At 43.0% G+C, this 24191-nt stretch overlaps 1 protein-coding gene across 2 annotated transcripts in view; it reads right to left on the reverse strand.

Moving 5' to 3' along the window:
• SYNPR (synaptoporin) overlaps positions 1–24191 on the reverse strand; it is a 152826-nt gene that overhangs the window by 49546 nt on the left and 79089 nt on the right. Inside the window, exon 3 of one of the 2 annotated variants that reach the window (XM_088663320.1) lies at positions 16776–16863. The exons of the other annotated variant lie outside the window; for it this stretch is intronic. Coding sequence (XP_088519446.1) covers positions 16776–16787 — 12 coding nt within the window. The 5' untranslated portion in view covers positions 16788–16863. The remainder of the gene's footprint in view (positions 1–16775; positions 16864–24191) is intronic. 2 annotated transcript variants of the gene reach the window in all.

Here is a 24191-nt window from a genome sequence, read left to right on the forward strand (position 1 = left end):
GCTTGTAAGCCACTTTGGTACCCCGGATGAAAAGTAGGACATGTGTTTTGGTTTTCTGACCATGCTCAGATCTGAGCACAGAATTGTAGAGTTGGAGGGGACCATGAGGGTCATTGAGTCCAACCCCCTGTAATACAGGAATCCTTTGCCCAACATGGGGTGCAAACTCATGGCGCTGAGATTAAGAGTCTCATGCTCTACCAACTGAATGTGGCTAATTTGGGAGAAGCTTCAGCGCTTAGCCTTTTCAAGAAAACCCAAGATGAAACCAAACATGGGGGAAACTGCTACCAGGCAAGGAGCATGGCAACTGGGAACATTCACTGGTAGAACCAGGAAAAACATTGGAAAGCTTCTGCTTAACTAGTAATAATAATAATAATAATAATAATTTATTTATACCCCATCCATCTGGCTGCATTTCCCCAGCCACTCTGGGTGGCTTCCAACAGAAGAATAAAATAATTGATTGAAGATTAAAAGCCTCCCTAAAGAGGGCTGCCTTAAGAAGTCTTCTAAAAATCTGGTAGTTGTTATTCTCTTTGACATCTGATGGGAGGGCGTTCCACAGGGTGAGCACCACTACCGAGAAGGCCCTCTGCCTGGTTCCCTGCAACTTGGCTTCTTGCAACGAGGGAACCGCCAGAAGGCCCTCGGCACTGGACCTCAGTGTCCGGGCAGAACGATGGGGGTGGAGACGCTCCTTTAGGTATACTGGACCGAGGCCATTTAGGGCTTTAAAGGTCAGCACCAACACTTTGAATTGTGCTCGGAAACGTACTGGGAGCCAATGTAGATCTTTCAAGACCGGTGTTATGTGGTCTCAGTGGCCACTCCCAGTCACCAGTCTAGCTGCCGCATTCTGGATTAGTTGTAGTTTCTGGGTCACCTTCAAAGGTAGCCCCACTAGGAGCATAGGAAGCTGTCAGCTGAGTCATACCACACTGGCCTACAGTGACCGGCAGCGACTCTCCAGAGTTTCAGGTAGCCCTACATGGAGATTCCAGGGATTGAACCTGGGACTTCCATCCCGCATGCAAAACAGATGAACTACCCTAGAGCTATATTCCTTCCCCAACCAGAAATGCAAGACCGCTTTCTTCTGGGTCTTGTAGTGTTCTGTACCATGCAGTGCAATTCAAGCTGCAAATCCCACAAACCCTTGCAAGAAATGAAGCTTTGAGCATGTTCAAAAGCCTATTCCTCTTCTGCCTCCACTGACACTTGCCACTGCCCAGCTGAGGGACCGAGGAACTTCAAAGGGAGACTGCAACCTGAAACTGCTAGATATTAATACATCAAGAGGTTTAATATTATCACTTTTCAACTAAATTTAAACCATGGATATTTTTTTTTCTTAAATCGTACTCCATGTGTCAATTAGTGTAGCCTGCTAGGATGTCTGTTTGTTGCAAATGACCACCATTAATTACAACAATTGCACCTTTCTGCATTTCCTTTCTCTCTGATGGCACAGTTTAGAATTCCCCCTCCCAGACCAGGTCCTGCTTTATGAACACAGTGCGTGGAAATAGTTTGTTGGCTTAGCATCAATGATTTCCATCGATTCCTATGGAAATTTTCTAATGTGCTCCTAACCATGGAATTTTGACCCCCCAAAAGCAGGGAGTGGTGGGGAGAACCCAGGAAAACCCTAGAGAGAGAAAAATACAATCTGATTTGTCTGATTGCTCCCACTCCCTCCATTCCTCAACCAACTGGCAAAGGGCAAACAAGGAAGTAAAAAAATGCTTTCTGTTCAAATATCTGAATGTGTGGTGCATATAGTAATGTTTGGGTACTAATTATTCATTGTTGAATAAGTGAACTTCTGCAAAGCAAGCGTTTGTAAAGTAGGACGTGTGTGTGTGTGTGTGTAACTAGGGTGCCAACCTGAACAAAATATTGGGGGACCCAAATAATTGATCACAAACACACACAGCATTTGACAGGCAATGCCCATCAATTTCTTTGGGGTGGTGGTGGTGATCTCCTCAAATATTTTATGGGGGGGGGGTTGGCTAGGAGTCGGCTCCAATGTTTGTAGCTGAGGGTAACACTTCATATACTCAAAGAAGTGCAGTTTACGAAAGCTTGTCTTTAAACTTTGTTATTGCTGCAAGAGTGGACTATCCCTGTGGAAACGCTTAAATTTCATATCTCATCAAAAGCCTGGGTGAGGAGGAGTATTTTAGCTTGACACCAAAATCATATATTAGCATTGGCACCAGGAAAACCTTTCTCCCTAGCAAGACCTGCCTGGCCCCAACACTAATATCACCAGCATTCGGAAAGCGCATCACTAAAGTCATCAGTACAGTGGTACCTCTACTTACGAATAACTCTACTTACGAATGTTTCTACTTACGAATGGAGCTCCGTCCGCCATCTTGGATGCGGTTTAGATAGGATTTTTTCTACTTACGAATTTTTAGATAGGGTTGCTTCGACTTATGAATTTTTTCTCCCAATGCATTCCTATGGGATTCGGCTTACAGTTGTTGTTTTTTTGACTTACGAATGTGCGTTCGGAACACATTAAAGTAGAGGTACCACTGTATTTGGCAAATAACAAATAATGTAGGGCAAATAATGAAAACATTTTGAAACCAGTCTGGAACCAAATATGAAACCAGGACCAATCTGAATCTCCCCCCTCCACCCCACCCCACTCCCTTTAGGCACTGTTTTCAGTGTGTGTGTCAGTGGGAACACACATGCTGAACATCCATAAGAGGGGAGATGCCTGTACCATAAAGCTGTGATCCTGTTTCATGGTTTCCCTGGTGGGCTGGCACTGCCAGATGCAAGCAACCCTATTATAGGAGCGCCATAACAACCTCATGACCTTATAAGGGTATGCTAGTGATCGGACCTCACTGCCCTGCCAACCCTGTGTGTGTGTGAGTGAGTCACACAACTGACATGGAGCCCAAGGCAGACAGCAAGTGTCCGTGTTTCATCCATCTACAGCTTTGCACTAGACACGGCCTTGGGGGACTGATGCATTGATGAAACACCCAGCATTCCCCCACCAGATCCTGCTGGTACCCCATACCTTGCAGCGGAAAAACCACAGCAAACATATGGATGTATTTATAAAAACATATCCTATGCTGCAATTTCATTTTTTTATATAAAAAAGCAGAGCAGTTTACAACCACTACATATAAAATAAAACCACATTAAAAACTAAAATTACAGATCGCTGGCTAGCTACTGCAAAAAGTATTTCTTTTTCTTAAAGGTCTGCATAAACCTACTGGCATTAAAGAAAAAGAAAAAGTGGGTGGGATTCTACATAAAAACTTGGGGGAGTGCCCTGTAGCTTAGAAATGTGCTTCACATGCAAAGATCCCACGCTGAATCCCAAGAATTGCAGTGAAGAAATGACCATAAGTTAGCAAAGTGGGTGGGTTGGGTTGCGGGAGAGGTACCATGCCTGAGACCTTGGAGAACTAAACAATGTCAACCAGACTGAGTTTGATGGAACAATGGTCCAACTCAATATAAGACAGCCTCATATGACCATAGACCTCCGAGTATTAAATACAGAGATGGTGATGGTAATACCAGTAACCAATTCTGGCATCTGTTTGCTTTTGGAATTTTTGCCATAGGAAAAAGGCATGGGTGGAAATGTTGTGTAGGAGAAGTGGAGGGAAATCAGCGCGGGATTCCTCTGGAGAGATTTATGAACACCAGGCTCTTGGAATGTAGTGCCCTCCCCACCTACGGTATCTTTCCTGCAACATCCGTCTTGATTTGTCTTCTCAGTAATAATCTGAAGAGCACTCCTGCAGAGGAAAACACTGTGCTGGAGCTGGCCCTGAGACAGGGCTGTCTAGTGGTGATGCTCAGCGGTTGGGAGAGGAGGCACACCAGCTCTCAGAATAGCTCGGTGATAACAGGGCTCAGCAATCGATCCTGACATATTGCTATTCAGTGCATAAATGATTCGCTCCTCCTCTCTTCTTGCAACAAAAATAAAAAAAAAGACTTCACGGGCTTGCAAAGTGCCAAGGTACCCTTATGGAACGTGGAGTGAAATAGAATCATAGAATTGTAGAGCAGGAAGGGACTTCAAGGGTCATTTAGTGCAGCCCCCTTGCAATTCAGGAACCCTGCCCACAGACATCCCTGGGTGGGCTCGAACCACCAAACTTCCAGTTAACAGCAAGATGCACTGACTCAGCGTGCCACTGGGAGGGATACTATAAGAATCACAAAAGCCACTCTTGAGAGAGGGAAACGACTTTGGTGGAAAGAGCTTTGACTGGTGTTGAGATCCTGGCTGGGGTGTGATGCAGCACGCTGTAAGAGTCCAAAATGTTACTTTGGATTCCTCTTGTAAAAAGAAAGAGCACCCAGGATGTGCAAAAAGTGCAGGGCCCACCATCTCCAGTCTAGTGCCCTCCAGACGTTTTGGACTATGACTCCCATCAACCCCGTCCAGCATGGGGACAGAATGAAATGGCATGCATTGATAAGATGATCGAGATTTATATTCATTTCATTTACACATTTATTTACTGCCTTTCATCCTAGGTTTCGCAGGGTGGTGTACAATATAAAAACAGAAAAATATGTAACATAGTAATAAACAAAAACAACACTCCCATGCCACACACAGTTTAAAAGGTCGTATATTGTTTAATTAGCAGAGGGTCTGAAGAAGGGGAATGTTTTTATCTGGCACCTAAAGATATGTAACAAAGGCACCAGGCGAGCCTCCCTGGTGAGAGCATTCCACATTCCTTCAAATGAAGGGTGGTATACTACTACTACTATCATAAACAGCTCAGGACTGCAATACCCAAAGGACTGCCTCTCCTATTATTAATTAGTAGTAGTAGTAGTAGCAGTAGTAGTAGTAGTAATGGGAGGGACCCAGGTGGCACTGTGGTCTAAACCACAGAGCCTAGGGCTTGCTGATCAGAAGGCAGCGGTTCGAATCCCCACGATGGGGTGAGCTCCCGTTGCTCGGTCCCAGCTCCTGCCAACCTAGCAGTTCGAAAGCACATCAAAGTGCAAGTAGATAAATAGGGACTGCTCCGGCAGGAAGGTAAACGGCGTTTCCGTGCGCTGCTCTGGTTTGCCAAAAGCAGCTTTGTCATGCTGGTCACATGACCCGGAAGCTGTCTGCGGACAAACGCCGGCTCCCTCGGCCTATAGAGCGAGATGAGCGCCGCAACCTCAGAGTCAGACACCCTGGGGTCAGGGGCCCCTTCACCTTTACCTGATAGTAGTAATAATAGTAATAGTACTTAATTAGGTAAAGGTAAAGGGACCCCTGACCATTAGGTCCAGTCGTGACCGACTCTGGGGTTGCGGCGCTCATCTCACGTTCTTGGCCGAGGGAGCCGGCATACAGCTTCCAGGTCACGTGGCCAGCATGACAAAGCCACTTCTGGCGAACCAGAGCAGCACACGGAAACGCCGTTTACCTTCCCGCTGTAGCGGTACCTATTTATCTACTTGCACTTTGACATGCTTTCGAACTGCTAGGTTGGCAGGAGCTGGGACCGAGCAACGGGAGCTCACCCCGTTGTGGGAATTCAAACCGCCGACCTTCTGATCGGCAAGCCCTGGGCTCTGTGTTTTAACCCACAGCACCAATTGCATCCCAATAGTACTTAATTAAGTAGTAGTAATTAATAATAGGAGAGGCAGTCCTTGGGGTATTGCAGTTCTGAGCTGTTTATGATGTACCAGAGTCATTTTGGATCTTGTGCTCCTACAATGCAGAGGCCAGACAATAGGGATAAAACTCGCTCGCTTTCCATTGCTTGGAAAGATTTAAAGAGTGACAATCTGCTGCCTTTTAGCACTGTATGCTAGGATCCCTTGACCTGGATGTTAGGACAGCACAAGGGGTGTGATCACACTAAGCTTTTTATCAATGGAACACAGCAGGGAAAGTTCAGGGGATCAGAAGGGGGGAAATGACAGTCCGGTGGTAGCTGCTGTTAAGGAAAATTGCCCTCCTCTCGGGAGCTAGTTGAAATTATTGTGTGACCGTGAACACCTTGAACTGTATGACAAAATGGATATATAAATACCTTAAATCAATCAGATTGCATTGTGTTATAGCCGTAATTGTTGCATCAGCCAGGTGTGAGCATTTCTGTTTGGACAGCTCCGTTCATACTTTTCCCAGGCCAGCTTCCTATGATGTAAAGCAAAAGCTCTCTCTCCTCTAGCAGTGGTAGATGTAAATTGATGCCACTTTTTAATTAGGGAAAGCTTGCACCCTAATCTCCTCACCCTTTTGGACTAAATTGCTTCAATATAACAAGTTGCCTGCACCCATCTGTTAACAGCTGCCGAAGCTATCAGATTGCTTTAGAGACATGCTGATACATAATGAGGCACAAAAGTTGAGACTGGGAATCAAGCTTCCTTAAAAGCACCATGGGTAGCATGCAGAGCTTCTGACGGCAAGACTGACACTGTTTAACAGGCATGCAGCACCTCATTCATGCAACGCACAATCCATTTATGGAATCTGCTGTTATGGGAGGACTACTAGCTTAGTGGCTATAACTCATTGTGTAAAGGCCAGGTTTTTTGGGTGTGCGTGTAAAATTGGAATACTTTTTGAGTTACAGGTAGAAGCATCTTTTTTATGTAGTGTGCATGCTTGAACTATATAAACCTACGCAGTGCACACTAAGCTCCAGGATGCCATTGCACGTGCAGCTGTGTGAGTCACAGGTAGCCAATGCGGTGCCTTCTAGATGCAACTAGTCTACAAGCCCCATTGTCCTTGACCACTGATCAGGCTGCATCAGGGACTGATGGGAGTTGGTGGCCCAACATGGGGTGATTTGGTTGGCTACTTCTAGTGCGAATGACTGATAGTTGAGCCATAAGGAACTCAGTTGTTGTTGGCAGAGCAATAGGCTTTGTCTTCTATCCATCTCTGTGTGCAGTTCCTTCATCACACACTAGGACACAAGGTTCACTTAGCTCTATCATGAGCAAACAGAGAAGCTTTCCCATTCCCAATGTACACGCTGACACCAAGACGTTGCTGATGAAGGAAGAATATTCAAAACAGGGCCCTGTCCCTGATCTGATATCTGACATACCCGATATACAAACTTCACCTGATAAATAAATCCGCATATAGGAGAGACTTTTTGAAATCTTTGCATCATTTGTATCACAAAAGGGACCTTATTATTACAGTGGCTTTATCCCAGCTATGATAATTTTTCAAATCGGAAGTTTTCAACTCTTAATGTAGCTCAAAACATAGTTGTGGTGTGTCAGAGGGCATGGTGTGTAAGGAGCCAGGAAGGTCTTCAGTAGACTACAGATGGTGCCTGTCTAATATTTCCGGGGAAGAAACAAAATAATAAAAAATTCCTTCCAGTAGCACCATAGAGACCAACTAAGTTTGTTATGGGTATGAGCTTTCGTGTGTATGCACACTTCTTCAGATTCCAAGGGGTAGCTGCCACTGCATGAAAGGCTTGAATCCTACATTGTGCAAACTGGACCTCCTGAGAAGATGAGATCTGCAGCAGGAGGCCCTCACCGGCAGAGCACCATTATTGGCTGGATATCTAAGGGGTGACAGAATCTTTCAGATGATCCCAAGCTGCACAGGGCTTTCTACACCAAAACCAGCACCTCAAACTTAGTCCAGTAGTTAACTGGCAGCCAGTGGCATTCTTTCAACAGTTGGCTAACATGTTGGTGACATCCTACCCCAGTGAGCAGTCGAGCTGCCACATTCTGCCCCAACTGCAGATTCACCGGCTACAAGAGCCACTCAAGGACTTTAGTCAAACTGCAGGAGCAATGCTGAAACTTTTATAAAGAGCTGCTCTAAGACGTCAGTGTGTTGACTCATATAGCAGTAAGCTATATATGTGTACACACACACACACACACACACACACACACACACACACACACACACCGTGCTGGTTTGGTAACACGGTTGGAATAAACTTTGGGTAACTTAAAAAAAGAAGGAAAAAACCCATACACAGGTTTGTCACTCACCACCACCACTCATCACCACCACCACCACAAAATAACGTGTGATATATCCTAGAGGACCTATGTACAAATGGGAGTACTCAGTGCTGACTGTCTCAGCTGCAAATGTGCAACTTATTTCGATCCTTGATCCACATCTCTGGCTATCATGGATCTAATTGTCTTAGGTTTGTAAGGCATTGAAACTTGCACATATTGGGAGCAGCGAGGCAAAATATTGGATCTGGTTCTGTGGCAAAACCAAGCAAGTAGTTCCTTTACTGTTCTTTCATCCCCAATTACAGTTATCCCATGTGCATGGAATAATGTTTTGGATTCCAGCTACGGAAGCATCTATGTAATTAATAGCAAGATGATGATGATAGGCTTGCTGTTGCTAAAAAGAACACTAACTTGTTTACACTCCATATTATAATTTTCTGAAATGAATGTGCTTGCTCATGCATTATCTAAAATATTTAGCATTTTTATATAAAGTTTCAGATTCTATTAAATGATCACAAAAATGCTAATTGGTAACATTTATCACCATGCGTTCAAATTACTGGTTTCTCCCTTCTTTCCGTTATGCTTCACTATCCTTTACACTTGGAGACCAGAAAAGGGGCACCCTGCAAAACTTATTAGCATTGATTTTGGCTGAAGCAGGTGAGAATCAAAGGACTTTGGGAGATTTTTGGCGGGAGGGGGAATCTACAATGAGACAGCTTCAATTTAATCCCCATTCTAAAGTTGCTCCCCATGAAATTTGGAACAGAAGGTTTTAAACTCCCCCTGAAAGCCACAGTTCTGCTATTGTTTTCTTTCTGATTTTCCATTTAAATCAGTCTCATCTTCCATACTTTGGACAATGCCATTTGACTGATACCATGATAGCAAATGTGTCAGGGTGCAGGTTTGTGGATTAGTCAAGTGCTGAAAGGCAACAAGGAAATCTCTGTTCATATATGTTAACAGTGATTGTTAACAGTGCCAAGCAGTAGAACAATTAATGGACTTTTCTTGTACTTTTCAAACACTTGGCATCAAAAGCCATTCTTTCCAGGAGGAGCTACAAACTACAATGCTCACAAAAGCTTAGAAACGCAGAAATTCTCCTTAACCACTTACACACCGCTTGTTTTCCTTAGCTACAGAGTTACTGTACTGTGTCATAAATGTACACAGTATTACAATGCTGCATATCAAAATAAATGGTATATCCTGTGACTACATAGAATAAAGAATGTTTTCAATGAAAAGGTAGTAGTATACAAAAACAAAACAAAACACAGTGAAATATTTAATCCACAAAAAATCTCTGCTTTACAGAAGGAATCCTGCATAGATTGTATCAGATTAATAACATCTCCAAAGGTGCTGTTGATCTGCATTGTGAGAAATGGTCAGCTGCTGTGATACCATCACTTAACTACTTTGTTTTGCATAATACTATCCAATGGCAGCAAACATCTGCATCAAATTACAGTATGACACCGTGCAGCCTTTCCTTAATTTTGATATATTTTTTCAATATATTGCATTCCTTTGTTCAAAAAACTGCATTACTTTAAGAAAAAGAAGAAGAAAAAGTAAAATATTCTGAAAACACCTGGGCAGTACAGACCAAAGATTCAACGATAATTTTATAATAAATTCTGCATTTTTTTTTTGTTTATGCACACATCGCTACAGCTTCCTGAAGTGCAGAATAAGTTCACTAAAACAGTTCTCTCTCTCTACCCCCCAAAAGCAGTATTCTTAATAAACGTCAAGGAAACCCACAGAAACAAAATCACCTAAGATTAGGGTGCAGTTGCTAAGACAGAGAGACACAGATGCACACAGATCAGTGTAACAAAGGTAGCTTTGGATTTTAAAATAAGAGTTCCCCTAGAGGAAAAAGAACATTGACTGGTTACAGTTGTTGTTAACTTACCGGAGCAAATATCACCATACACATTTACAAAAGGTTTTATAATCCAACTTCCCTCATCTGAAAGAAGACAAAAATTGGCTCATGCTAAAAATAGAGGCACCCCAAAAGCTCCTCAGTAGCCAGCAGTAGCTCCTGTCCCTGTTTTTATGAAGCAAATAAAAAGCAAGCAAGAAGAAGAAAAAAAATCAATGCTCAGGGAAAGTGAGATGATATACCAATCAGGCAGCAGCTAGAGCCTTATTTGCTAGAGGGAGGTGGGAACGGTGGAGAAATGGTCTCATGTTATTAGAGAATGACTACACACAGTCTAAGGACAGGAATCTAATGCTACTTTCTCCCTTGGTGCGAGAAGGGACCCGGCTGCTTTTGTAGCAAGTGCTCAGCTCTTGTCTAGGAAGTGCCACAGAGCTGCACAGCTCATTGCTCAGACCTGTGAACGCACTAACTTTGCTTTGTGGGAAATGTCATTGTGGGGAACTGGGTCCAGGGCTTGTGCTAAATAAGCCTGAACATTATTCATTCACGTCCTTGTTCATTTGAGAAGAAATTGTGGAGCGAATACGGGTAAGGGGGCACTTTGAATGCGCAACAGCCAGGACTGGCAAAAACAAACAAACCAGAGACACAAAACGCAAAAGTCCTGCAAACACCACAACCGCCACCTAAAGATGACTTATTGCTTATTTATCACATTTACACCCTACGTTTTTCTCCAGTGAGCTCAAAGTGGCCCAGATGTTTCTCCTTTTCCTTATTTAATCCTCACAACAACCCTTTGCCAATAGATTTAGGCAGTGCCTTTTTTCCCTTTAAAAATGTTACAGGTAGGTAGCCGTGTTGGTCTGAGTTGAAGCAAAATAGAAAAAAAATTCCTTCAGTAGCACCTTAAAGACCAACCAAGTTTTTATCTGAAGTATCTGAAGAAGTGTGCATGCACACGAAAGCTCATACCAAAATAAAAACTTAGTTGGTCTTTAAGGTGCTACTGAAGGAATTTTTTTTCTATTTTCCTTTAAAAATGTTTAGAGTACTCTCATTTTGACTCAAGAAAACCGCCATTTGATTGTTCAAACCAGGAAAAATAAATACAGTAAATGGACAAAAGTACAAAGATTCACAAAATGTTTAGAGGTGTGCGTACCTCTGCGTACCCACAGGGGAAAAAAGCACTGGATTTAGGTCAATCATGCTGTAGTGAAGTATGAACAATACCTGCTTTTTGCTATTGACCCCAAAAGCACAAGATGCAAATCACATAGGACTCCATGGGTAATGGGTGTGGAAAATCTCTCCCCCTCCTGGCTTTAAATTGCATGTTAGCACATCCATAGTTGCCCCAGCAGCTTACTTTGGCTACTATGTAAAGGTAAAGGGACCCCTGACCATTAGGTCCAGTCATGACCAACTCTGGGGTTGCGGCGCTCATCTCGCATTATTGGCCGAGGGAGCCAGCGTACAGCTTCTGGGTCATGTGGCCAGCATGACTAAGCCGCTTCTGGCAAACCAAGAGCAGCACACAGAAACGCCGTTTACCTTCCCGCTGTAGTGATACTTATTTATCTGCTTGCACTTTGAGGTGCTTTCGAACTGCTAGGTTGGCAGGAGCTGGGACCGAGCAACGGGAGCTCACCCCGTCGCGGGGATTCGAACTGCCGACCTACTATGTACAGGGCATTAAAACACGGGTGCTTTATTGCACATGCAGGTAAAGAGGCAAGAGGCAGAAGTCATCTTGCTACCAGCAGCACTGCTGGTCCCGAAGGAAGTGCAGGAACTTCGACATAATGAATTTCAAGAGATTTCCCCAAGCTTTATCACATTCTATAGAATGTGCCAAATCAACCTGGGAAGGACAGGTAGCAGAGTGGAAGTACCTTTAAATCTGAGTGTCATCAGTTGAACATACGTCCAAGTACGCAAGTGTACAAAGGTCCGCTGCCTAAAACTGTTTACTCCTTTAGGTTATCTATGCATTTACCTGGGAGTAACTTCCATTGGAAACCCAGGTATTCAGCTCTGAGTCAATAAGCATGCTCTACACATCTTCTTTACAGTATTACAACAATATAGTTTAGCATATAGGGGGTGGGAGCCATCTGTCTGTCAAAGGTTGAACTCCCTCGGGGTTAATCTGCTAGCACCCACCTGCTGGTGGTGTGTGAGAGGGGCCAAAGCTGATGGCGGGTTCAAATCCGCGTGATCTACCGTTGCTATGTCCCAGCTTCTGCCAACCTATCAGTTCGAAAGCACACTAGTGCAAGTAGATAAATAAGTACCACTGCGGCGGGGAGGTAAATGACGTTTCTGTGCGCTCTGGCACTCATCACGGTGTCCCGTTGCACCAAAAGTGGTTTAGTCATGCTGGCTACATGGCCCAGAAAAGTTGTCTGTGGACAAACGCCAGCTCCCTTGGTCTGAAAGCGAGATGAGTGCCTCACCCCATTGTTGCCTTTGACTGGACTTAACTGTCCAGGGGTCCTTTACCTTTATCTTCTCTCCCTGCCACTCTCAGTTTCTGCCACCCAGTTCTTCAGATTAACCCTACCCAGAGATCATCCTGAATCAATTCCCCCCTTTCCACAAATCATTACCCGGCTGGATTGCCCGACATGAATTTGTGTTCCATTCCGCAGCCACCTAAATTAGCACCATCATTGTTACAATTAGGATAGCAAAGAAAGGATACGTTTCAATCTTACGGATGTAAGAAGAGCCTGCTGGATCAGGCCAATGGGCTGCCTAGTTCAGCATCCTGTTCTCACAGTGGCCACCAAATGCTCATGGAAAACCTGCAGGCAGGATCTTAGCACAAGAACATTCTCCCCTCCTGCTGTTTTCATCAACAGGTATTCAGAAAGATACTATATTTGACTGTGGAGGCAGAGCACAGCCATCTCATGGCTTGTAGCCATTGCTAGCTATTTACTCATACTTTTGGGTGGAGCAGTAGATTATTATTTATGTTCTGAATGCAAACCGTGAACATATATATTCGTGTTAGCTATGTCATGTGGATTCATGGGTAGCTCAAGGCTGTGTGGTTGGGTGCAATTGCAATATGGAGATTGCAATATACAGAGAAACCTAAGTCATATCTGGTCATGTTGTTGCATGTTCTTTGCTTATTGTACAGCTTCTAAGTGCTATTCCATCACCCCTGCATTCAACGAGTGTCCTCAATGACACAACGCTACAACCAGACACCCAGTTATCAATCAATGAAGAGGCTGTGCATGGAGAGAATGGAGCAATGTGATTTTTCCACTGTTGTGCTCCCAAAATATATGCAAGCACTGTGGTAATAAGAGGGTGATGTGAAGGAGTATGCTACAAATTTGAACCTCCACTTTTCAGACAACCACAAGAAAAAAAATGTTGATATATGAGGGCGGTGTGTGTGTGGAGGAATTGTACTCCAGTTAAACTCCTGTAGTTCCAATACACGTTTACTGGTAATGGTAATTCTTCACACATTGCATTTTTAGATAAACACTTATCTTGTCTTAAATATACACCTGAAAACATAACACATGGATGCAAACATGCTTGCAAATACATCTTACGAAGGTGCATGATCCAGCGAGCTAGAATTGGCTTTGGTTGCAGTATAATGTGCGAAAAAGCCATTAGTTTTGATGCTACACTTGGTACTTACGGGAATTCTTTTCAGAACAGCACAAATATTTTACTTAAATTGGCTGTCCATGAACCATTTGCAAAGATAATCCTGAAAGCTGAGGTTTGATCCATTGCACAACTATCATCTATTTTAAACAAGCTGTGAGTGTTTCAGCATCCGTCATATATGCTTTAACTGAGATTCCTGCACCACAGGGGTTTGGACTAGATGACCCATGGGGGATCTCTTACAATTTTACAATTCTATGACAACTCATATCTTAACTGGTAGCTTTTAGCAGGGATGTGGGACCTTGGGCCGGTGGGCCAAATGCGGCACTCTATCTGGCCCTCTGGACTCTCCCCAGTCCCCACTCCTTGTCCTCCTTTGTATCTTGAGTGCTTTTTTACCTGGCTTGTAGATGTCCTTGAACCTTTGATTATACTTCTTGCTGGCCTGTATAGATACAGTGGTACCTCGGTTTATGAACACAATTGGTTCCGGAAGTCTGTGCATAAACTGAAGCGAACTTTCCCATTGAAAGTAATGGAAAGTGGATTAATCTGTTCCAGACGGTCCGTGGAGTAACCGTTCATAAACTGAAGCGAACTTTCCCATTGAAAGTAATGGAAAGTGGATTAATCCGTTCCAGACGGGTCCGCGGAGTACTTAAACTGAAGCGTTCATAAACTGAAACATGGGTGTAATTGGTTCCGGAAGTCTGTTCATAAACTGAAGCGTTCATAAACTGAAGCGAACTTTCCCATTAAAAGTAATGGAAAGTGAATTAATCCGTTCCAGATGGGTCCGTGGCGTTCATAAACCGAAAATTCATAAACCGAGGTGTTCATAAACTGAGGTTCCACTGTAATTGAGATGAGTGCGAACCAGCCCCTGGAGCGAAAACAGTTTTACTTCCTGACAATGCTTTTAAACACACTCATCTCAATCACACTCAAAGAAACGCAATGCCAGATGTCCCAAGGCGGAGCAGAAAATTAAATAATTTTATCTTTTAACAAGAAAAAATGAACAAAAACTATCCTGCTCCACCTTAGGGGCATCTGGCAATGCATTTCTCTGATCCTGGTTTGGGATCTTTGCAAAGTACCAAGAATTGAGGAATTTGTAGCAGGAGAAATGGGTATGACTTTGATTATGGCGTTGACGTCCTCTGTGTGGACTCTGCTCTCTGCACCCGCCCTGGTTTCTTAGTCTGCAACTTGGAGTAATGGGGAGGGTCAGTCAGCATGGCTGTGGCTCGTTTAACCTGAAGACTGAGCTGCCACTTACATTTCAGCAAGCTTTTAATTCTCAAAAACGCCTTCTCTTACTTTGTGAAAGTGGCTGTGTGCCAGTCCAGAAGAAATGCATGGCAAGATTATCTCCTGAAAGTGGTCGGGTTCCTGTGACGGCTCACTATTTGCAAAACTGTTTGATTTTACTGAATCAACATCAGATCAGTTCACCGGTTGTTTCTCCCTTTATTCCACTGTTGCTGCTGCCGCCGTCACCACCTTATAATTCATTTCTATGACCACTAAACCATGCTCATGAAAACAAGGTACAACATTGCAGTGAAACATTTTTATTATTATTATAATAACCGAGGACAGATCACTGTGCAGTTCTGTTTTACATCAAAGCCAGAGGAAAACAAGCACAATCTCAAAATAAACTTAATGCACGTCATGCATTTTAAAAATTAATCAGGAGAGGGCCAAACCCAAGGGAGTCATTGGGCTATGTTTGCAACCCTCCCGAACCTAATGGCGTTGAATCAGCATAACAGAGAGAAGAACTTGGCCTCTCACTTCTGGTCTAGAGTGCTAGCAATGACAACACAGAAGTGAGTGTTAGAATTCTGAAATGGGGGGCAGGAGGGTGCAAATTCTGTGATCAGGAACTCCAGGTTCTCCCGCTGAAATCCCTTGATGGCCAAAACGAAGTGGTCTTTCTGCTTTTTAGAAAGAGACACATCACTGCTTCTGCAACACGGCTGTATTTGTTACTGTGCCCACGTCTTTGCCTGGGGAAGTTTTATCGATGGTGTCCATGACATCCTAATGTCTCTTTGTGTGAACAGTAATTTTAAAGAATTTGACGACATAGAAATGGTCCCAATACCAATAAGCCAACTAAAGTCAGGCTGTATATCGCACCCTCACTTCTGCAGGACCATTCACAAAAGGGAGAAGGGAGAGACTCAGGGAGGGTTTTTCTTGGGGTGGGGGGCAATGTTAAGAGCTTTTGAGAGTGTTTACATTTTTTACCTTAATACAAAGTGGTCAAGGACATTGCTTCCCCCCTTTTAATATTATTTTTAAAAAGCCCTGTTGCTGTTTAAGCAGCTACATGGCTGACTGCAGGAGCCCAACAATATCCCTTTAACAGAATTTAATGAGGGTAGCAATACACTTTTCTTTAAAAAAAATAATGTTTGTGTGTGTGAAATCTTTGGCCATTTAAGAAGACTTCCATCTTGGTCGTGAAATGTCTTAGAATTTTGCCCCCCGGAGATAAATCAAACTTTGGGGGAGCATTTTCACTCCAATCCAGCCAGCGTGGTGTAGTGGTTAAGAGCAGTGGACTCGTAATCTGGTGAACTGGGTTCGCTTCCCTGCTCCTCCACATGCAGCTGCTGGGTGACCTTGGGCCAGTCACACTTCTCTGAAGTCTCTCAGCCTCACTCACCCCACAGAGTGTTTGTTGTGGGGGAGGAAGGGAAGGGAGATTGTTAGCCGCTTTGAGACTCCTTAGGGTAGTGATAAAATGGGATATCAAATCCAAACTCCTCCTCCTCCTCCTCCTCTTCTTCTATCCTCATGAAATGCTGAAGAAAGCTGGGTGAAATACTCTAGTCTTGCACTAAACCTAACAGCAAGTTACTTCAGCCTGGGCATAGCTTTACATAATTCATAAACCTCTTCTGTGTTGTATTTTAATACAACATAGGATTGTTTTGATGCCACTCCAGTGTATAAAAGCACACTACGACTGGTATGAAAAAAGGAAATGGTGATGAGCTCGTGCTGAAAGCTCTAGCAGTGCCTCACTTTTTTTTAGAGTCCATGGAATCTGCATTTCCGTTTGGACACTGGGGCGACTTGCAGGAACATTAATAATAAGCTGCCATGTCTAACAATGAACCGAATATCCTAAGCATAGTATGGGGATACTTATATGGTGAACTGTATTGGACTTCCAAAGAATAAGACCTACGGTAAGACACATATCTCTCTAATCTCCTATTCCTGGGGGAAATTTCAAGGCTCGGCCATTCCTTTTTTCTCGTCCTCTTTTGTCAGCTCTGCAAAATAAAGAGAAATACAGATTACACAGGGAAGAAAGAAACTTTCACAAATTCATTCTGAATTTGCCTTAATCACAGCTGCCTGGTGAATGAATGTGTTTTACACTGGATGATACACAGGAGGCACTTCAGTCAACATTCCAGACCCATCTCACAATGACATGCAGCAAGAACAAGTAGAACAACAACGTGCAAGACTGACCAACAGGCGTATCCAACACAGTGTGAAAAGGTGATTGAGAAACATGGAGGAAAAATCCCAAACTTACCATTGACAAAATCCCATTGTAATTGAATCGGGAATGATCTGCGTCCTCCTGTCACTGTTATTTAAACCCTACATCTCTCATTGAGTTTCACAGAATTTGGATCCAAAGATCCCAAAAGATCTCACCCTGGCTCTAAAGGGTCAGGAGACCCTCAGGAGCAGCTTGAGAACACAGGTGGTCATGGCGTTGCACTTTGGCCCAGGACTGCAAGGGCTTCTTGCTCACACGGCAAGAATTTTTGGATTGAAGCAAAGATCAAAAGAGAAATTTAAAGTCACTTAATTGGACCTCTCCTCCACACAAGAAAGCCTTCTGGAATTCAAGAGATTGTGCCAAGAGGAATCTGACCACTACTTAAAGAGGTAATATGGTTATCATTTGCTAAACTAGTTGTAAATATTACTATATTTCTATTATACTTTTATTTATGCATTGTCTTTTCTCCTGACAGGGACATCAAGGATGGTGGGAATAGGTTTTCCAGATGTTTCGGACTGCAACTTCCATCATCCTTGATCATTGTCTGCCCTGGCTGGGACTGGTGGGGGTCAGGAGCCCAATAACTTTATACTGTATACCGCCCTTTGATCTTTGGACGAAGGGCAGCATGTAAATTTCATAAATAATGATAAATAAAATAATAATAATTGCAGCAGCTTAAAGATAAAAATAACCACTAAAAACATAGAAAAAGAATTAATGAAGAACAATTAAACATTGTTAAAATTTATTATAATTTAATAAAACCATACAAATAATTACAATAAGAAGAGCATGGCACCAGCCCTTTCATTAAAAGCAGCCAGTTCCCTGTTGGAACAAGAAAGTATGCCAGCAGCATCGCGGAGGGGGGGGGGAATCCGCGGGGGCACACGGATCCCCGTAAATACCCCTGGTTGAGCGTCCAGGGGGCAAATTTTGCCTGGCAGAGCTCCAGAAGCGACTCCTCAGCTGCCCAGGAAGCCCGCAAGAGCTCCTGAGAGCCAGCCGAGTGGCAGTCGCGGGAGCCATTTTAGGCATACCATCGTTACCTCCAAGAAGCGAAGCTCCGAGCCTCCAACCTGCAGGCGGTGGATTCTTCCTGAAAAAGTTACGATCTGGACGAAGTAAGTTGAAATCAATCAATTTGGAACAAGAATTTGGCAGTGGGAGGCGGAGATTAAAAAGGGAAGTCATCTCCCCCCGATTGAGTAACTAAAGATTGCAGCAAGCTAGAAAACCCAGAAATGCTGTAAAAAGAACTTTTTCCTGAGGCAGAGTAAAGGAAAAAGTAAGCGGTGTATTTATCTCTGCAAAAGACTGAGATCTAGTATGAGAAAAAACCCCTGCGAGCCTGGAGTCGGGTCAAAGGAAAGATCAGCCAGTCTGCTGAATGACGTCACAATACAAAGGAATGTGTCTGGTTGAATGTGAGAGACTGAGAGCTGTAAACAGTGAAAGAGGACTTGTTTTGCCTTGAGGCTGCTCAGTATTGACTCTGAGGAAAAGAAGGAGTAAAGAGAGAGATTTTGACCAAGTGGGACTAGATTCCTGGCTTTTTGCTTGTTTGTTCACTTTTCATTTATATTGGACCAAAACATCAACTCCACTGCCTGTCTGCACAAAGATGGAGGAGGTTTTAGACAAAGGACTAGGAGAGAAGGTTCCAGAGAGTGGACAGGAAGTCACACAGTGGGACTTAATATTGGCAACAATTTTGGATCTTACTAAGCAAGTGAGTATCTCCAAGCTTGATGTAAATTTCCTGAGAGAAGAGACTGTCGAGACATTTGTTTCTGACTTTAAAACACAGGAACCAACAGAAATAGAAGATCAGGAGAAGGGAGAAGAAAAAAGATTGGAAGACCAGGACTGTGCTGGAGTGACGCATATAAAAAACCTAGAAGAGGAGAAAGATAATATTGAAAGACAATATGCTGAACCAATGGATTTATTTCCTGAAAAGAACACTGTTCTACTGGTGGGAGGGGTGGAACAGGGAGGAAAAGTAGGAGAAAACACTGTTTCACTGGTGAGAGAAGTGAAACAGGAGAGGGTAAAAGCAAAAAAGCACCCCAAAAAAGAGGCTGGGAAAATCAGCGCCCCGGTGAGAGAGGGGAGGATGCAAACAGTTGGGGGGCAGAAAGATGATGAAAAGGTGCAAAGATATAAAGTGATGGGATTACAGAAGAGGGGGGCAAGAGTTCGGCAAAAGTTGGTATGGGACAGACTAGGGGTGGGTTGAGGGGTTCTGGATTATCTGGTATTGTCTGAAATAATATGGTCTGATCTCGGAATGTATTAAGGATTGTATGAAGAACCTGGCTGATACATCTGGAGACTTCGATTTCAGGGAAGGGGGGGCGGGAACTTTGTTGTGTGGGTGGAAGTAAATGGGTAATAAATTTGGATGCGAATCTTATATATTTTTGGGTAAGGGAAAGAGATTAGGGATTAGATAATAATAATTTTGGAGAGAGGATGTTAAGAGAAAAGAGGTCAAAGTATAAGGAGAATGGATAATAGCAATGAAAAAGTTGAAACTTAGAAAAAAGAATGTGAAGTTAGAATGGGAAAATGCGAGAACTATTTTTAACAATAAGAACTCAAGAAGGGGAAATGAGGAAGCCTGAATCTGTTTTTGTTTTTGTTTTGTTTTTTGATTGTTGTATTTTTCTTTTCTGTACTTTTTTCTTTTTTCCTGTATTTCTTGTTAAAATCTAATAAAAATTATATTAAAAAAAAGAAAAAGAAAGTATGCCAGCAGAAGGACAACAAGGAGGGAGCCAGTCTGGCTTTTCTAGGGAGGGAGTTCCTACAGGAGTGTGAGTACAATTGCATGGTATGGAAGCAAAGGGCTGCAGGTGTCTCTTGTGTGCTGGTTGTGATTTATAGCTTTTGGAAGATTTAAACTCCACTTAATCCCAAACCTTTCTAAGCAGTACACACAACAGAATGATAGATGGGCAAATGTTATTTATTATTCTTAATTGCATTTAGTCACTTTTTTATGAAAAGTAAACTCAAGCCGACCTAAAAATATGTTAAAAAATTAAAGCCACTATAAAACAAAACAAAACAAAACAAAACAAAAGCTAAAAACATTGACAGACAGTCCTGGTCTTGTCCTTCACAGAAGGTTCTAGTGTTGAGGATAGCTGCTTCAGCCCACAGAACACATTCAAACCCCACCTGAATTATAGGAATGGTCAGCACTCTCAGAAATACCTCACCCCTACCATTTAGAGAAACATTTTTTTAAAAAAACAGCAGCACTGCATAACACATATAAGTGTCATCAGGCCTATGTTTGAATACTTGCAATTTAGAGCTTTCTAGAACTATGCAATTTAATTCCCAGGCGCCATCAGAACTATTGTGGTTTATATTCAGACTCTTTTTCTAATATTTACAAGGCTAAAGGCATTTTCAGGACGCTATAATAGGCTGATGTCTTAGCCACAGCAACTAAAATAATAAGATGGCAGTGTGTGCATTTGCTAATAACCCTTGTGGCAAAAAGTATCTGGGGAACGTTCTACACTCTCTCTCTCTCTCTCTCTCTCTCTCTCTCTCTCTCTCTCTCTCTCTCACACACACACACACACACACACACACACAGCCTAAAATACAACTGGAAGTATTCCCCCCACCCTTTCCTTTTGGAAATGGCACACTACTTAATGAACACTTGCCTTTTCATTTCTAAATGCAAATGTCACAGAGCGTGCATCAATCCATGACTTACTGCTGCAGTTTGCAATGCTAATAAGTAAACCAGGGCTGAAACATTATTATGTAAGCTGGTTTCAGAGAGGGATTTTTGGCATGCCAAATGTAAACAAAGACACCCTCCTGGCATCTATATATATATAAAATACAGTTCTTAGTAAGAAAGTTTTTGCAGACTGGATCTTTAAGATTTACAGCAGAATCATTTCTGATTTACAGCAGAATCATTTGGCGTGGGAAAGAAAAAGACTATGAACCCAATGCACAGTGCAGCAGCAAATCCCCAAACCTCTTGTTCTTCTGCTTCATGTAGTTGGGATGCTTTCAGCAGTCACAATCATGTCATAAGTCACTTCCAGTTTTCCTGGCAAATTTTATAAGGATTTGAGCAAAGCCTAGAAAGATAAATACATGCTCTGGCTCTTGCCTTCTAAGGGCAGCAACAGCAGCGGTGTTCTGCAAAGAGTGGAAAGTGCCTTCTTTTAGGATTGTATTCAAGGCTAGAAAAGTATTTCATGTTTCTAGAAGCTGGCCTCAAAATTTTACAAGCCAGTGCTACATGACTCAATAAATATTTCAAATTTCAAGGCGTCCATGTGAGCAGGCAACTGGCATCCCCCCTCCCCGCTCATTTTATTTACAGAAACAGAACATTGTAAGGAAGCACAAACCCTGTAAAATCCCAGGCAAACTAGATGTTACATGGCAGATGCATGTAACAGTCTCCTGACTTTTAAAGAAATCAGAACAACCCCAAGCCCACTTGCCACCTTAATTTGCCCAGAGGTAACTATTACATATACATTATATGCAAAGTTGTTTCTCTTTTAAGTACAGTCATACCTCGGTTTAAGTATGCTTCAGTTTGAGTACTTTCAGTTTAAGTACTCCGCGGACCCATCTGGAACGGATTAATCCACTTTCCATTACTTTCAATGGGAAAGTTCGCTTCAGGTTAAGTATGCTTCAGGTTAAGTACGGACTTCCAGAACCAATTACACTCATACTTCAGGTTAAGTACGCTTCAGGTTCATACCCTCCAACTCCCAGATTGAAAAATCCGGGATCAGCGACGGCGTGGCACCAGAAGTCGCTTTTGCGCATGTGCAGACATGCGTAGAAGCGACTTCTGGTGCTGGTGCTGCCCGGTGCCCAGACATGGGCAGAGTGGCACCGGAAGTAGCTTCTACACATGTCCAGACATGCACAGTCGGGAGCCGGGACATGGCCGCCGGCAGGAGCTTTACGGGATATTTACGGGATATAATAAATTCGGGATAACAGCGGGAAACGATAACAAAATACAGGGGTTTCCCACGAAAAATGGGAGACTTGGCAGCTATGTTCAGGTTGAGTACTCCGCGGACCCGTCTGGAACGGATTAATCCCCTTTCCATTACTTTCAATGGGAAAGTTCGCTTCAGGTTAAGTACGGACTTCCAGAACCAATTACACTCATACTTCGGGTTAAGTACGCTTCAGGTTGAGTACTCCGCGGACCCGTCTGGAATGGATTAATCCACTTTCTATTACTTTCAATGGGAAAGTTCGCTTCAGGTTAAGTACGCTTCAGTTTAAGTACTCCGCAGACCGTCTGGAACGGATTAATCCACTTTCCATTACTTTCAATGGGAAAGTTCGCTTCATGTTAAGGACGGTTCAGTTTAAGTACTCCGCAGACCGTCTGGAACGGATTAATCCACTTTCCATTACTTTCAATGGGAAAGTTCGCTTCAGGTTAAGTACGCTTCAGATTAAGTACTCTGCGGACCATCTGGAACGGATTAATCCACTTTCCATTATTTTCAATGGGAAAGTTCGCTTCAGGTTAAATACGCTTCAGGTTAAGTACAGACTTCCGGAACCAATTGTGTACTTAAACCGAGGTACCACGGAATCTAGCCATGCCCCTGGCTAGAACAAATAAAACAGGAGTACAACATATGCAATAGAATCGAATCCTTAAAGAATAAGGACGACTCCTTAAAAGAGAAAAGAAGGCCATTGAAGCAAATCAGCCTTAGAGGGACCATTCCAAGACACCTTGGCACCTCTAGTGGACCCCAAAATGGTGCTCCCCTCCCTGCCAGGGAAGATATACTTCAGGAACAAGACAGGAAGAAAGATTGAGATCAAGATCTGCTGCTATAATGAAATCTGCCACCTGAGGCAGTTGTCTCATCTTGCATTATGGGTCGGCCAGCCCATATGCATATCCAGACATTTTTCACACATAGGAAGAACAGGGGGAAATGACTAGGGAAATCATGAGAAGAATCTTTTTCCATATATATTTTTAAGGAGGCCAGACTAAGTATCCATACATCTTCTCTCCATGAACCTTGGAGAACCTTTCAACTTCTGTTGTGCCAAGCAGTTTACTCCCCAGTTCATGACAGCATTTCTCGCATCATGTTAACCATAGCTGCCAAGTTATCCCTTTTTTTAAGGGATTTCCCATTATGTTGAATAGGCTTCCTCACGAGAAAAGGGAAAACTTGGCAGCTATGATGTTAACATTGCTCTGTTCATCCATGCCCACTATTCTGTTCTTCGCTCACTTCCAGAAACAACCTCCTTTCCTCTCTCTCTCTCAAATACAGGGCAGTTAAAATGCATCACCAATCATGCAAAAACAGAAAACACTGAAAGGTAGGAAGGAGCAAGATTTTTGCTGCTGTTGTTTTTATTTAGGAGTTTTTTTTAAAAAAAAATCAGCTGATTACCATCAACTGTACTTTAAGTTTTCAGCTACTATTCAGCCAGCAGAAAGCTGTTATTAAACGACTAATTGCCTTCCTTATCCTGCTTCCCACACAAGGATCATTATTTTACTCATAGCTAAACTTACAATATTAGCTTCATAAAAGGATCTGTCAATCAAAAACCCCAAGTTGCCGCCTAATGGAATTTTTTTTGAAGAGTTATTTCTCCAAGGCCTGACTATATTCACTTTTCATCTGACCGTCTAGCCCATTATGATCAAATGTAACGGGGTTTTACCTAGCACTGAATGGCCACATTTGTTACTGGATGAACTGAAAACAGCAGCCTGTTACCAATCAACACAGGAGTAGCTGCTTCCAATGGATCAGATATTACAATGTCAATAGCTGAAGAATGCACCCTGTACCCAATGCTCTTTCACTAAAATCACCGCCCTTCCTGAGTAGCTGAATACTGTATCAAACTACTTTCATGCTCTTTTAGCAAAGACAGTAACACTGAGCCATGGTTGCTCTCTAGCGGCCAGAGATGAAAACTACAAGCAAATCATGAATAAAAAGATGAGAGAAATCAGCTTAGCAACAAGAACAGGGGTCAGCAACCTAATAGGTATCTAAC

Source organism: Zootoca vivipara, chromosome 2 (genome assembly GCF_965207765.1).
Source record: "Zootoca vivipara chromosome 2, rZooViv2.hap1.1, whole genome shotgun sequence".
NCBI lineage: Eukaryota > Metazoa > Chordata > Lepidosauria > Squamata > Lacertidae > Zootoca > Zootoca vivipara.